Source organism: Sinohyriopsis cumingii, chromosome 3, assembly GCF_028554795.1.
Source record: "Sinohyriopsis cumingii isolate HCF-2022 chromosome 3, ASM2855479v2, whole genome shotgun sequence".
Classification (NCBI taxonomy): domain Eukaryota; kingdom Metazoa; phylum Mollusca; class Bivalvia; order Unionida; family Unionidae; genus Sinohyriopsis; species Sinohyriopsis cumingii.
Window position 1 is genome coordinate 56,714,313 of NC_142963.1, and position 15,044 is coordinate 56,729,356.

Here is a 15,044-nt window from a genome sequence, read left to right on the forward strand (position 1 = left end):
TCAAAATGACCAATGCAGTGGCCATATTAGATATCAGATTGGCACAAATTTTAAGACCTCCTAGACACCATAAGAAGTTGTCTGGTGAAACTTTCATACTGATATGACTTTCCATTCAGATGGATTAACAGTAACAAAATTTCCTGGATGGCTGTTGCAGTGGCCATATTGGATGTCAGATCACCACCATTTTCACTTGGGACCAACTGGACATCATAAGTCTCTTAGTGAAAAACCTCATGTTAATAAGATTGTCTGTTCAGAGGGGAGTAGTAATAACAAGATTTTCAAAACAGCCACATTGGTGGCCATATTGGAAATCTGGGCAGCACTATTTTCATTTAGGACCAGCTATGTATTATAAGTAGTCTTCTAGTGAAAATCACATAACAGTTTTCTTCATTGGGGTGTACAGGTTAATTATGTATGTAAATTGCTTTATTCCAAGACAACACTGCTTGCTTTTATTAAGAAATATCTCTCTCCTGATGTGATAATCCTATATTTTAATGCATACATTGAACCAGTGCTAGATTATTGCCTTAATGTTTGGGGAAACTGCTCCAGACCTTTATTGAATTTTAAAAATCAACAAAACAAAGAGCAGTTTGTGTATACTTCTATATAAATCTTTTGATGCAAACAAAGAGCACTTTGTGTATACTTCTATATAAATCTTTTGATGCAAATAAAGAGCAGTTTGTGTATACTTCTATATAAATCTTTTGATGCACCTTTGGAAGCTGTTAACAAAATCATGTTGGATGCAAACTGACAAAATAATTGATTATAGTAAAGCTGTTTTAGTATATAATGCTCTAAACTGCAGCACAATATCTATAAGACATGTTTAACCAGACACAATACACCACAATATCTACAAGACATGTATAACCAGACACAATGCACCACAATATCTACAAGACATGTTTAGCCATATGCACTGCACCACAATATTTACAAGACAGTCGCATGTTTAACCAGACACAATGCACCACAATATCTACAAGACATGTTTAACCATATACACTGCACCACAATATCTGCAAGTCAGTCACATGTTTAACCGGACACAATGCACCACAACACATGCTTAGCCATATACACTGCACCACAATATCTGCAAGACAGTCACATGTTTAACCAGAAACAATGCACCACAGTATCTACAAGACGTTTAACCAGACACAATGACCACAACATCTACAAGACATGTTTAGCCATATACACTGCACCACAATATCTACAAGATGTGTTGAGCCATATGCACTGCACCACAATATCTGCAAGACATGTTGAGCCATATACACTGCACCACAATATCTACATGTATAGCCAGACACAATGCACCACAATATCTACAAGACCTGTTGAGCCATATGCACTGCACCACAATATCTACAAGACATGTTTAGCCATATACACTGCACCACAATATCTACAAGACAGTCACATGTTTAACCAGACACAATGCACCACAACATCTACAAGACATGTTTAACCATATACACTGCACCACAATATCTACAAGACATGCTGAGCCATATGCACTGCACCCACAATATCTACAAGACATGTTTAGCCAGACACAATGCACTACAATATCTACAAGACATGTTTAGCCATATACACTGCACCACAATATCTGCAAGACATGTTGAGCCATATGCACTGCACCACAATATCTACAAGACATGTTTAGCCATATACATTGCACCACATTATCTACAAGACAGTCACATGTTTAACCAGACACAATGCACCACAATATCTGCAAGACATGTTGAGCCATATGCACTGCACCACAATATCTGCAAGACATGTTGAGCCATATACACTGCACCACAATATCTGCAAAACAGTTGCATGTTTAACCAGACACAATGCACCACAATATCTACAAGACACACTGAGCCAGATACAATCAATTTACACACTATGCTTTACAATATGAGTTTTGTTATGAATCTGTCCAGATGGCTTCCTGAACAAAACAAAACGCATGCAAGGCAAATTATCTTACAGCAGGCTCTGCCCAACCAAACCTGGTATTGTTTGTGTGCTTAAAAGTACTTACACCAATAAGCTATAATCTCTCTAATCTTTTGCTACCAAACCAGGTATTGTTTGTGTGCTTAATAGTACTTACACCAATAAGCTATGCTCTCTCTAATCTCTTGCTACCAAAACCTAATATACTGCAATTATAGAAAAGCTTTCATTTTTTAGGGATTCGAGTCTGGAACAGCTTGAGTTTAAAACTACAGCAATTCAAGAAGAACATTCATTTTTCAGGGATTCTTGTCTGGAACAGCTTTAAAGATATAGCAATTCAAGAAGCGCTTTAATTTTTCATGGGTTCTTGTCTGGAGCAGTTTGCCTTAATACAAAGCAGTTAAATTCTCTGAATCCTATTCAAAATGGATACTCTGACTAAATAAGATATAAGTATCCTTTTTCAGCTTGTGTTAAATAATCTACATATTGTACATAATTGGATTGTTGAGAAGGCTTCAAAGGAGAATAGTTTTGTATTAATTGAGTTACCTTCTCTAAATAAAGCATTATTATTATTATTATTAAATATAATTATTATTATTATTATTATTATTATTATTATTATTAAATAATAATAATATGACTCCATTCAAGAGTAGTAATACCATGATTTTTTTAGATGGCTGCTGTGGCTGCCATATTGAATGTCAGATCAGCACCATTCTCACTTAAAGGCCGAATAGACATCATAAAAGGTCCTTCAATAAAAACCCCACTGTGATATGACCATCCATTCAGGAGATGTCATGATAACAAAATTTTCAAGATGGCTTGAATGGTGAGCAAATCGCATGTCAGAGTGGAATAATTTCCATTTACAACCAACTAAACATTGTAAGAAGTCTTCTCGTGAAAACCCCATAACGATATGACTATGTTCATGAGGGGAAACAATAACAAGATTTTCAACATGACTGCTGTGGTGACAGTTCTTGATGTCAGATCAGCACCATTTTCATTAAAGGACCAACTTGGTATCATAAAAAGTCTTTCAGTGAAATGCACAGGTTGATATAACTATCCATTAGAGAGTAGCAAAAATAAGATTTTTAAGACGGACGATGAGAGTCCATGTAGAATGTTAAAGATGAACCATTTTCATTTAAGGCTGGCTCAACACCACATGAAGTCTTTTAATGAAAACCTAATGATGATAGGACCACCCATTCAGGAAAACTAGTGATAACAATATTACCTATTAAAGACTGAATCTGGTTGATAAAAGCTAAATTATTTAACAGAATTATTCAAAAAAACTTCCCAATTCTCTGTATTAATATTCCCATTAAGATTAGAAATGCCCACTCTATTTCCTTCTTCCAAACTTAATATATCCAGTGGCTTCAGAGATTCAGTTAAAATAAATTCCTTTGTATGAAGGCCTCAAGGTTTATTAGCTCTTCAGCTAATTGTGTTACCCTCTTAAATAAAGTAATTATTATTATTATTATTATTATTATTATTATTATTATTATTTGGGACCAATTAGATGCATGTGTGTGTGAAGTTTCAGCACAATTCTCTAAGTAGTTTAGGAACAGTAGCGATACTAACAGATGGGAAGATGATTAGAAGATAGATGATGGATAATGAATAGCTGTCCATACCATAAACTCCTATGGTCTATGACCAGTAGAGCTAAAAACTTGGTGGAAGACCTCTTATTTTGTCTTAAAATCGACTGGCCTGAATGGAGCTCATTTTGTTATCATGACAATAAAACAATTCCTATTGTTTGTTCCTCAATCATGCTAAGTGATGACCAATCACAGTGATGTGTCAATTGCCTGGACAGTTCTCAGGTTGCATCTAACATTATTTCTTGAAACAAAACTAAATAAAAGCAACAAATCAGAATGCAAAAGTTGATGCTGATTTGACAGTGAACCGAATTAGAGTGAGACCAGATGTCATTATCTGAAACTGAAGTGTTGGCTTGGCCTATAATTTAAAAATTTACTTTATGTTACAGGATTTTTATTTATTTCTTCAAAACATCTCAATTTATATTCCTCATGAAAACAGCTGAACCTTAGTTTGCTAACTTCACCTACTGGAATAATTATCCTTGTTATGAAATTTAAATTTATGAATTTGTTTGTGATGGTTTAAAATAAAACAAATTAGAATCGAATGCTTTAATGCATTTAAACATCCTAAGTCACAGGCAGATTCAATGGAAAGCCAGCAGTTTCAAGTTCAATCGAGCATACATGTGAAGGTTACTGACCACCCAGCCAAAACTTGTGATTACCTCAACTTGGTAGGCTACCTCTCTCTCTCTCTCTCTCTCACACACACACATACACACACACACACAGACAGAGATCAAAAAGAGTATGAACTTCAAAGAAATATGCATCAATATACAATACAATACAAATGAGAACTTATTTATAGGTAGGACCACTAGTCCAAAATTATATGTGATGGTAAAGAACTGTCAGGCAGAGAGCCCTGGAAAAGTAACCTTTAAACAAAGTGAATGTCCATCATCAGATGATATGGAATCATGATGCAAGAACAAGTGTCTTAGTTTAAATCGTACACGAAGTTATCAGAAGTGCTTGATTGATATTAATTGATAAAATAAACAAGTGAGACTTTTCAATATATGCATCTGGTAAATGAAGTAATAAAGACAATAAATGTGACTAGATTATTTTATTCGAGTGACATGAGATTCAACTAAATATATGTAAGCCAACTTCCATCAACGTGAATTATTTTCAATACATATTTACAATCAAGGTGTATATGTACAAACAAATATATTCATATATTCTTAAAATTTAAACTCAAATACCCATGAAGTAATTGTAAAAAGAACACCAACAAAACACTGGCATCTAAAATCGCCTGTACATTCTAATAACATTTATTTTCATTAATTAGAGAAAAACCATATAATTTGTAGCTTAGGATTACAATAATGATATGTTAAAGACAGTATTATCTTTAAGGTACAAGATTACTAACAAACAACCAAATCTTGACTAACATCAACTAAGTACAAATTCTCAAAACCTGTTGGTCCAGAAAATGAATCCCAAGCTCAGTAACTCATTTGTAAAACTTGGGATGCAACTGCATCATCAAAATCTGGCAGTCTAGTAGAGGGACCCAAGTTAGGAAACATACAAACACTTGGTGATTCTAGCTTAAATATTATTAACCTTATAAAGTGTCAAATGATTTGGACTGTAAACATCAGTTTCTTGCTCAAAATATTTTTTTAATAAGGGCATATAAGAAGCATTTCTGATTGTATGGCATACAACAACTATGTCATATAATAAATCAATGATAATGAATTATACATTACTTTCTAAAAAATTATAATCAATAAAGACAATTTCAATTAAACTAAGAAAATGCTATAACAACTATAACGCATTAAAATTTTAACAGGAACAGTAATCATGCAATTACCTTTAAACTTATTTTAAAAATCATATTTTATGAACAGTATTATCAAGAATGTAAGTTTTGTTCAAGAAAAGTGTTTCTGAGTGATTATCTGAACAACTAATTATTAAAAAACAAGCTGAGAATACTGGGAAAGGCATCTCAAATGATGTCACTATACAGTTTGGCTTAAACTTTGGTGATTCTTTCAAGCCTTCAAGTAATCAAGAGTGCCATTTTGGGGGGACACATATCCTAGGATACTTTGGGGGCACACTTCCAAGATGCTTTTCTTTTTTATAAAAATCATAGGCTGTAAATGCATTTTATATGCCACTCCTTCTCAATACTTCCAGTTTAAACAGTAAGTCTCTAAGCTGATTTTTCTTAACTGTAAAAGATGAAATGTAATTTTACCTGAGCATGACAAGTAAAAGAGCTGAATATTATAGTTTTTTGTTGTTAAAAAAATCCAAGCATAGAGTAAATGAAGAGTATAAGCACTCTTGGTAGAGAATGTCCTAGCTTCCCAGAATTCAAGATTCTGATCCTGGCCCAAGTTTTACAAAACATTTAAAATTTTCTTTTCCAATTATCATTTTCCAATATTGATATTATTACTTGGCAAGCAACAGTGAGTTAATTAGGAACATTCATCAGGCATCAAAATATCAAAATAGGTTCATATCTTGAATTTAATGAGAAAAAAGTCTTGTTTGATCCCTGAGAAAAAATTGGGGAATTCCTTGAATCTGAATAATTTCAGATTTCTTATTTTCAAGAATAAAGAGATCAAAGGTGTATGATTCAAAAATACATTTATTTTTTAACCTTTCCACTATCCCTACCTCTGAAAAAATCCCAACACTGTCATATATATCCTATACAAGATAATGTAAATCTCAATTTATGGATAAGCTGCTAAGAAATCTAGTTTCTTCAAAAAGTGCCAAAACCATCAGTTTAAAAATTTGCTCTTGTTTTCTAAATGCTCAATTCTAGATATCCAGTTCAAAAGCCTACAGAAAGTTGTGCATTTAAGTCTATCACATCATAAACACAATTCCTGGAATATGATTGATCAAATTTAACAAAATATAACATTCTGTATTTCTGTTAAAAGATTATTCTAGCTCGAATAAGAAATCCAACAAGGTCATAATTAGATCATGTGACATACAGCAGGGTGCAAGTCACATGATGATTGGCAATATACAACTGAGTAAAACAAAATGGCAGACAGTCTCTGCTTCCAAAGTTAAAATGCAAATATTTAATGTATAACCCCAAAATATGAATTTATTATGTTATATCTACAGAATATATAGAAATGAGTTACAGTGTGGTTTATTTTAAGCTGCAATTATCCCCCAAATGATGCCTAGATTTTAATTATTGACAATTTGTCTGCCTTGAACAGGATTGTTTTGCCAAGGGAAGTAACCTGTGTGCTGTTTGTAAACAATATCTACATAACCAACAATGGTAGATATGAGCTTCTGTTATTCTGTCAACAAACAACTTTATGGAAGATTGATAAAGTAATTCAGCTCATGGTATATGGAGTTTCAAGATGGTCCATAGACTCTGGTAAATTGATATATAAGAAATAGAATCTATGTAAATTAAGTACCCAAATGTGAATAGTTTAGATCTGTCATATCAGATTATGTACTTGTAGACTAGAGTCTACACTGTTATTATAATTTCACATAAACAAAAAAAAAAATGCAAAGACCTTGATCTGACAACACATTATGGGTGGTATTCAGACATATACATGACACAATGTACAAAAAAAATTTCCTGTCATAAATCACAAATTTAATAAAGTTGGCTTGTATCTCTGACAGGATGAAAAACAACATATTCTGACAGCAAAACTTGTGAATTTTTCTGAAGAAAAAAAAATGTATAGATATTTGTGCTCAATTTCAGCCTTCACTAAAACCAACCTAGCTATTTCTTAACTCAATAATTTAAAATGTTACATATGACAAAAGGTAAGTTACTGAACTTTTTGTTTACAAAATGCATCATATCCTAGCAGGCAACATCTGCCTGAATATTTTATATAGTACCTCGATTTTTGAGCAATACTCACTAACCATAAATTCTATGGCATTTTCAATAATACTGAATCATATGTTCAATTATGCATACATTCATGAATCTGCATATTTATCATCTACAAATGTTTTCTTTTTCAATCAGAATTAACTATTTTGCACACATTTATTTTCAGAAAGTGTACTAATCCAGAGAGATTGAAAAACAGCAGTTTTGGAGAAGAAAAAAAAAATCATCAAAAAGCTGTTGCAACATCCACAACATCTACCAAGTCTGAAGTAAAAACAAGAAATGTTCCCCTCTTTCGTAAAACTTGACCAAAGGTAATGAAAGGCGAAGTATAAGTCGAACTAATCTACTTTTGTGGCAGGCCATAAAAGCTAGTTCCTTTCTTGCAAAAGCATACAGTAGGGAGACAGCTTAATTCATCTAAATCAGTATTTACTAGGAATGATATTAATGGAGTATAAAAGTTCTATCAATTTCAAATGATTTATCTGTGGTAGGTTTGCTTCACAGAAGTAATGTTTCTGGAAATTAAGTATAATGGGAGTGGGGGTGGAATACCATTTAAAAATAGAGCAATATATTTGTATAAAAATGTCGGCTTCATATTTTAACTTTTGTGAACTTCTGAACTGGGAGAGATAATCAATATACTTCTTAAATCGTGTAAGAATGGAAAAGAGGGTAAGTGTTCTGCAGAAACTACAAGTGTCTGCAATTACTTTTTGTGAAGAATAGCTTTGGTCATGAATACAGACAAAATATGGATCATTATACCACCTTTAGTTGTCAATTCTTGGAAAGGCTGTTGTAATATTAAATTAAAATAGCTATGGAAAAAAAGGCATAAATGACTACAATTTCAATGAAAAATTAAAAACTAACAAACATTGTCAGAAACTAAAGTAAATAAGTAAAGATCTACCCATTTTCTCATGACAATGACACTTTCTACTTTAAAACATCTAAAGAAAACAAAATAAGGAATAAAAGAATAGCAACAAAGTAAAATTCAACCTTCTTCTTAAGCAATAAAAAAGAATTAAAAAGTTTTCTTAAGATGCATCCTTGGCAACTGAAAAAAAGTTCTTGATATGAAAAATGATTAAAATGGAGGAAAAAAAATCCCTGAAATGGAGAACTATGAGTCCAAAGTATACATAGATCAAAGTATTCTAATAAAACTGAAAACCAACACCATCAAAATAAAATTACCAGTATCAGCTGATACTGATGAAAAGACATTTATATAAATATAGAACTTGTTAAGAGCACCAAAACATAAGGTTACTCAAAAGAAAGCCTGTCTAATCAACTATTGCTAAAATGAAACATTGTAAAATAATTTTTAAAAAAATGTCATTATTTATTTTAGTCAAAACTGTTGTATAGTTCAAACAAATGTATTGGTCCCAAGGATGATGGGATTAGACATTTATTACAAATTCTAGACTATTACTGTAATGTAAGGCCTAGATGCATTTTTTTCAACTTGTGCACCAAATATTTTATTATTCATTTCCTACCAGATACCAATTAAATGCATGGCAACTTATGAAGACTTGTGATGTTAAAGAAGCAGCTTAAAACTGAATTCTTGGAAAAGAATTCTTGTACTAGGATTTACTGGCAACCTGTCACAATATTTGCAGTAGTAAACAAACAATAACTTTACAGGACAAGTCAGGCAAAAATTACCCAAAAAATACACTCATGTGAAGATATATTTGGAAAAGTTTTAGCAAATATAGTTCAAAAACTATAATAAGAGTGGTAATAAGCTCAGCCAATCACATGCAACATCACCTCATAAATATGCATGGATCTCACTCAGTACTGAAACAGTACAAGATCTAGATGATAGAAACATGCATTTCATGGTTTGATGAAAATTGGATCAAAAATATGGCTTCCAGAGTGGTAACAAGCTCAACCTGTCCAATGTATGATTACTTAATTAGTAAGAAGGGTATCAAACCCATAAAAGCTCTTGATGATATAAACCAATATTTCAAATTTGATCCAAAGTGAATCAGAAATATGGCTGCCAGAGTCGTAACAAGCTCAGCCAATCAGATGCATGATTAACTCATCAGCAGGCATGCATATCACTCATTAAACTTACAAGATCCTGATGATATAAGCATACATTTCAAGTTTGATCAAATCTGGATCAGAAATATGGCCTTCAGAAAGTTAAAATGCTCAGCCAATCACTTGCACGGTCACCTCATTAGTATGCATGCAACTCACTGATTATTGAAATCATCTGAGATCTTGAGGATATAAACATATAAGTGAAGTTTGGCCAAAATAGGATATAAAAACTGGCTTCAAAGATGGTAAAAGGTCAGCAAATCAGATGCAAGATTATCTTATTAATATGTATAGATCTCACCTGCTATCAAACCCATCCAAGATCTGATGATATAAACTTATATTTCAAGCTTTCTCCAACTGGATCAAAAATCAGACTTCCAGCGGCTTAACCACCTCAGCTCAGCCAATCACACACAATATTACCTCATTAGCATGTGTGGATCTCACTCATTATCAAATTTTTCCGACATCTTAATGATATAGCATATATTCCAAGTCTGATCAGAACTGGATCAGAAATATGGCCTCCAGAATGGTAACAAGCTCAGCCAATCAGATGCAAGAAAACCTCATTAGTATACATGGATCTTGCTCATTACTGAACCCTTCTGAGGTTTTAATGATATAAGGAACTTTGTTAAGTGTGATCAAAACCAAATTAGATATATGGCCTCAAAATTAATTAGAAGGTTAGCCAATCTGGTGCAAGACCACCTCATTAATATGCATGGATCTCACTCACAATCAAATCATTCAAGATATTGATAACATAATTCCAGATTCCTAGTATGACTGATGGACTTCAGAGTGGTAACAAGTGACTGTTCATGGACAGACACATGACACATTATGGAAGACAAATTATGTACAATGGATACAGTGCCTTACCATAGACCTTAGAGCTGTTTCATTTAAACATACATGGCACCCAGCGAAGGCAGTTTAAAAAAGTATATATACCAGGGTATTATGATTTCACAGACTTCATAATAAAATGATAACAAAATTCTAAATTGCATCTATGAGCGAGTATCCAACTTTAAAAGTGCCTATCCTGGGTCCCATGTATGTTTTAATGAAACAGCCCTTATGGCCAGGGGAGTTATTGGTCACAAGTAATTATCAAAACTATAAGAAATGTTCCTTAATAACTTGTTTTGGCTACATACTCTTCTAATGTCTCTGCAACAATAAACACCCAAATGTTTGAATATGTTTTGACTCATGGAAGGATATTTAATCTCTATGAAAGCACAATCCCAATGCACTCATTTGTGACAAATCATTCTGATTAAAAGCACTTATTTGGTAAGAGTACAGGGAAAACTGTTGTATTTAAGCATTTCAGGGCAGAATGGTAGTTTTATTGTTGCAAATTAATTTTTACCACCAGTAAAACATATTTCTGATAGAAAAATCAAACTTCCTCAAATTCCCAAATCACAAGATTTGTTCTACTATTTTAACAGATCTTGAATAATGCTTGTTGATAAATTATCATAAAGGTAACTGGATAAGTTGTTGTTGTTGATCTAGGGTTTAACGCCATTTTTCAGCACAAGATAGGCTATACATGGCGGCCAGTATAACTGGTGGAGGAAGAACCCTGGAAAACCCAGGGAAGAACCACCGACCCACGAGAAGCTACTGGCAGGCTTTCCCACGTACCCACGCTAGCCGAGCCTTGGACTCGAACCCATGCAGACAGAGGTGAGATGGCAGTGATCCGGAACGGTGAGCGCTTTAGACCACTCGGCCACTCGGGGCCCCTAACTGGATAAGGGACTACATTGAACATCATGATAATACAACAGTGTGAAACTTTCCTATTGTATAATCTCACTTGTAAGTTGGATCCAATTACTAAATGCACTGACCCAGATCTACATAGTGCATCAGCAGATCTGGGTATAAGTAATTCATTATGACTAATAAGTAGAACAAACGATGTGGACCATGATCTGCTGGTGCATGATGTGACAGCAAATCTAAGTCTATGTTGCTTGCACTTTTATCTGACTTAAAAACCAATTACAAACAGCATGCTTTATTGATCTTACTTTTGCAGATTATAATCTTAAACTATTCAGAAAGTGTTAAAGATATAATCTGAATGGCCCACAAAAGATGTTTCATCTTGGTGTTGTATAAATACTATTGCTGTATATACCTCCTTATCAGCTGGATCCAACTTCAAACTGCAAAAGCTAGATCTAACTCAAAATGCTTAGACCGAGAGCTACCACTGTGTATTGTGGAAAAATGTAAAAGGCAAAACAAAAATATTACTGAATACCCATGGCTGACACATTCTGATTCTCAAGAAATTAATTTTCATGAAATAAAATGGACAGAATACTTACACTAATTATTGCAAAATCAGAAACTGTAGTTGGTGTACAAGCTTGTTGGCTGAGAGTGGGATTTGCTACTCATGTACAAATATATTGCATGTATCTGGTAAATCCTCTCTTCATTAAACTTATGTGATGGTAATTAAAATATAATACAAAATTTTGCCTTAATGAAACTGAGTATGATTTTAGGAAAAAATGTTTTGGTAAATTTGTGGCATAAAGACTATTCTAGATGTGAATTATAAATGTTGTAGTCATGAGGCACTTAAGTATATATAGTTAGTAGGTTTATCTCAACCTAACCTACCATAAGTATTCCATGTCACATAAAAAAACATTTGATATATTTGAAAAGGAGTATTCTGACCAAAAAATGAGTTTCATTTTTTTGCCTGGACATTCTACAGCTTTTATCCCTATCTACATCTAACTAAATAAAAGCAGTAAATAATACTTCTAAATTGGAATGAAACTAATTAAATTATTTTCAAATATTTTCAATTGTTAAACCAACTACATCTCAATAAAAACTAATATATTTGTTTCAACCCAAATTAAAAATCTTTGCTAATTTAAATAAAATGCCATTAAATTGAAACTCAAAATAACTCTTGGTAATCAAGGCCAGTTTCATCCAGATGCATGCTGGATGCCAGATGAGTACATATTTTTTAGAGGGTGAACAATATAGAATTAACTCAAACTGCTAAACGATTGCTCAGGGGCTTATTTAAAAACTGACTGAACAATCTGAAACAGCTAACTCCATCAAGCAAAAACTAGTTCATTCAGTCAGAAATATAAGAGTGTGATGGAGTACTGTAATCAACATATTTCCTAGGCATCGTGACTAAGATGTGGTAGAATTAACATCAGCCAAAATTATTGACTTTTAGTAGAAACAGACATGGTAGTGTTTGCACTGAAATACTGACAGTTGGTTTAAAAACTAAAAATATTTTAAAGAATTTATAAGTTTCATGTGCTTTTATTTACTCAGATGTTGATAGGATCAATTGCTAATATTTTTGGATGGAAAGTGATGATAACAATTAAACAACTGTATGCTAGGTCTCTTTTAATATTACACAAGTACACTTATTTTTGACAAGGATATTACATGTGAAGGGGGTTCTTCCTCCACCATTAATACTGGCCGCCATGTATAGCCTATCGTGTGCTGAAAAATGGCGTTAAACCCCACAACAACAACAACAACAACAACAACATGTGAAGGGTGTTTAGAATGGGACCACCACAGGTATCTATAAATAACTGATGAATACCCAAATCAGTTAACTATGCCATACTAATAAGCTTAGCATATATTAAAATAAAATCAAAGATTTTCTTAAACTAATGTTAACACATTATTAATGATAAACTCTTATTATTGGTGAAAATAATAAACATTGTTTGAAAAAAGTGATGCAATAGCAGTTTGAATATGGACATGCTATACAATAAATTGGCTCCGGTAACAGACAATCAGTTAATCATGTACCTCCACAGACCAACAAGCATAGCACCCCAGCTGCAATTAAGTAATAAATCGAACAGTCAGGCATAAAGTGGGCAACAGTCCACTGAAATATGGAATAAACAAGCCTGACTGACAACCGGAGGTAGGTTGGTGTGGCATGGGAATTGGTCAATATGCTATAAAACCACTCATTCATTTTTCTTGAACATTATTATTAGTATGAATAGAAGGAGGAAGGGTTTTAATTGAATGCTTTAATCTGCTATTTATCTGGATTAATTCCATCCACAACCTCAGCTGCCTCAATTCTTTCAAAATCATCTTCTTCCTCTTCTTCTGTAGATGAGGTATCACCCATGTATGCATCATCTTGGCTTGAAACATCTCCACCAGCAGCTGACTCCAGGGCAAGAAAACTTCTGATCCTTTGTGCGATTGCTTCATGGTTGCTAGAAATAAAATTCACATGTGATAGAAGCAATGAGAGATTTGTTGGATTTTATTTTTATGTATCACCATGCAGTAAAGTGCTAATCCATAGGCTCCCAAGCTTGGTATTGCTTATTATGCCTGAGAGAATAAATATTTTTAAACAAAAGAAGAAACATTAATTGAATTCAGAGTAATTTTTCTGACTATTAAAATACATGCAAACTTATAGCAATGTATAATTCAGTGGGTGATTTGCTAGTCACATTATAAAATATTGATTGAAAATGAGGCAGAAACACTGTATTCTGGTTCAATCTCTGGTTCAGGTCCCATACAAGAATATGTGGTTGCCCACCTAAACAGATCATAAATCTCAAGCTTAAGATTTGTGATCATGAAATCACAAGAGACTTTACTTTTGTAACAACATTTTTGATTGGTTTATGGCTGAAAGTAAAGCTCAGACTTATATTCAAGTGTTTCATGATCTTTCAGTCTGGTTTTCTCCATCTAAAAGCCACCAAAGTATCAGAAATATGCAATGCAAATTGTTAAAACCTGTACTGTCAGCTAAAATAAATTCAATTGAAAATTTCAAAGTACTATATTCAATAATGGCTGCTTTCTGCCCCCATTCTTATTAAAAATAATTTTTTTTATAAACTTCAAGACTGTGTTAAAGTGTCATTCAATATACAAATCATACTGTGTTACTGTCAGTTTGTTGATACGTTCCTATTTCAGACACACAAAAAAACAGCCAATGAACATTGGCTGGTATATGGAAACTGTAAAATATTTATCCAGTAAAGAAACATTAAACTTAAAATTACTTAAGTGCAGGCTTGCTCTATAAAAAAATTTCAACATGTTTATGAGAAGAAATTTGAAGGAAACAGCCAGGACTGGATGGCTCTCTGATGCCCTCAATGATTACATGGGGTTGGAAGGAAGATGTATGCTTTTAGACCATTTAAATTCATGAAACATTATCAACTGTGCAATAACACATATAAGTGGTTTATTTTGTCATCTGCTCTGACATACTGAATGCTTGTGATCTAATATTTTGCTTTCTCCTTGATTTGTTGAAGAAATTGGCATTTTACTGTAGAGCATGTGACAGTTTT

The 15,044-nt window shown here is 33.1% G+C and overlaps 1 protein-coding gene across 1 annotated transcript in view; it reads right to left on the minus strand.

The window, feature by feature from the left end:
- Nucleotides 1-4,707: 4,707 nt before the first annotated feature.
- The window catches only part of LOC149802899 (cytochrome b-245 chaperone 1-like), a 38,007-nt gene continuing 27,670 nt past the window's right edge, over nucleotides 4,708-15,044 (minus strand). The window contains exon 7 of the mRNA XM_089952391.1: nucleotides 4,708-13,931. Coding sequence (XP_089808517.1) covers nucleotides 13,745-13,931 — 187 coding nt within the window. The 3' untranslated portion in view covers nucleotides 4,708-13,744. The remainder of the gene's footprint in view (nucleotides 13,932-15,044) is intronic.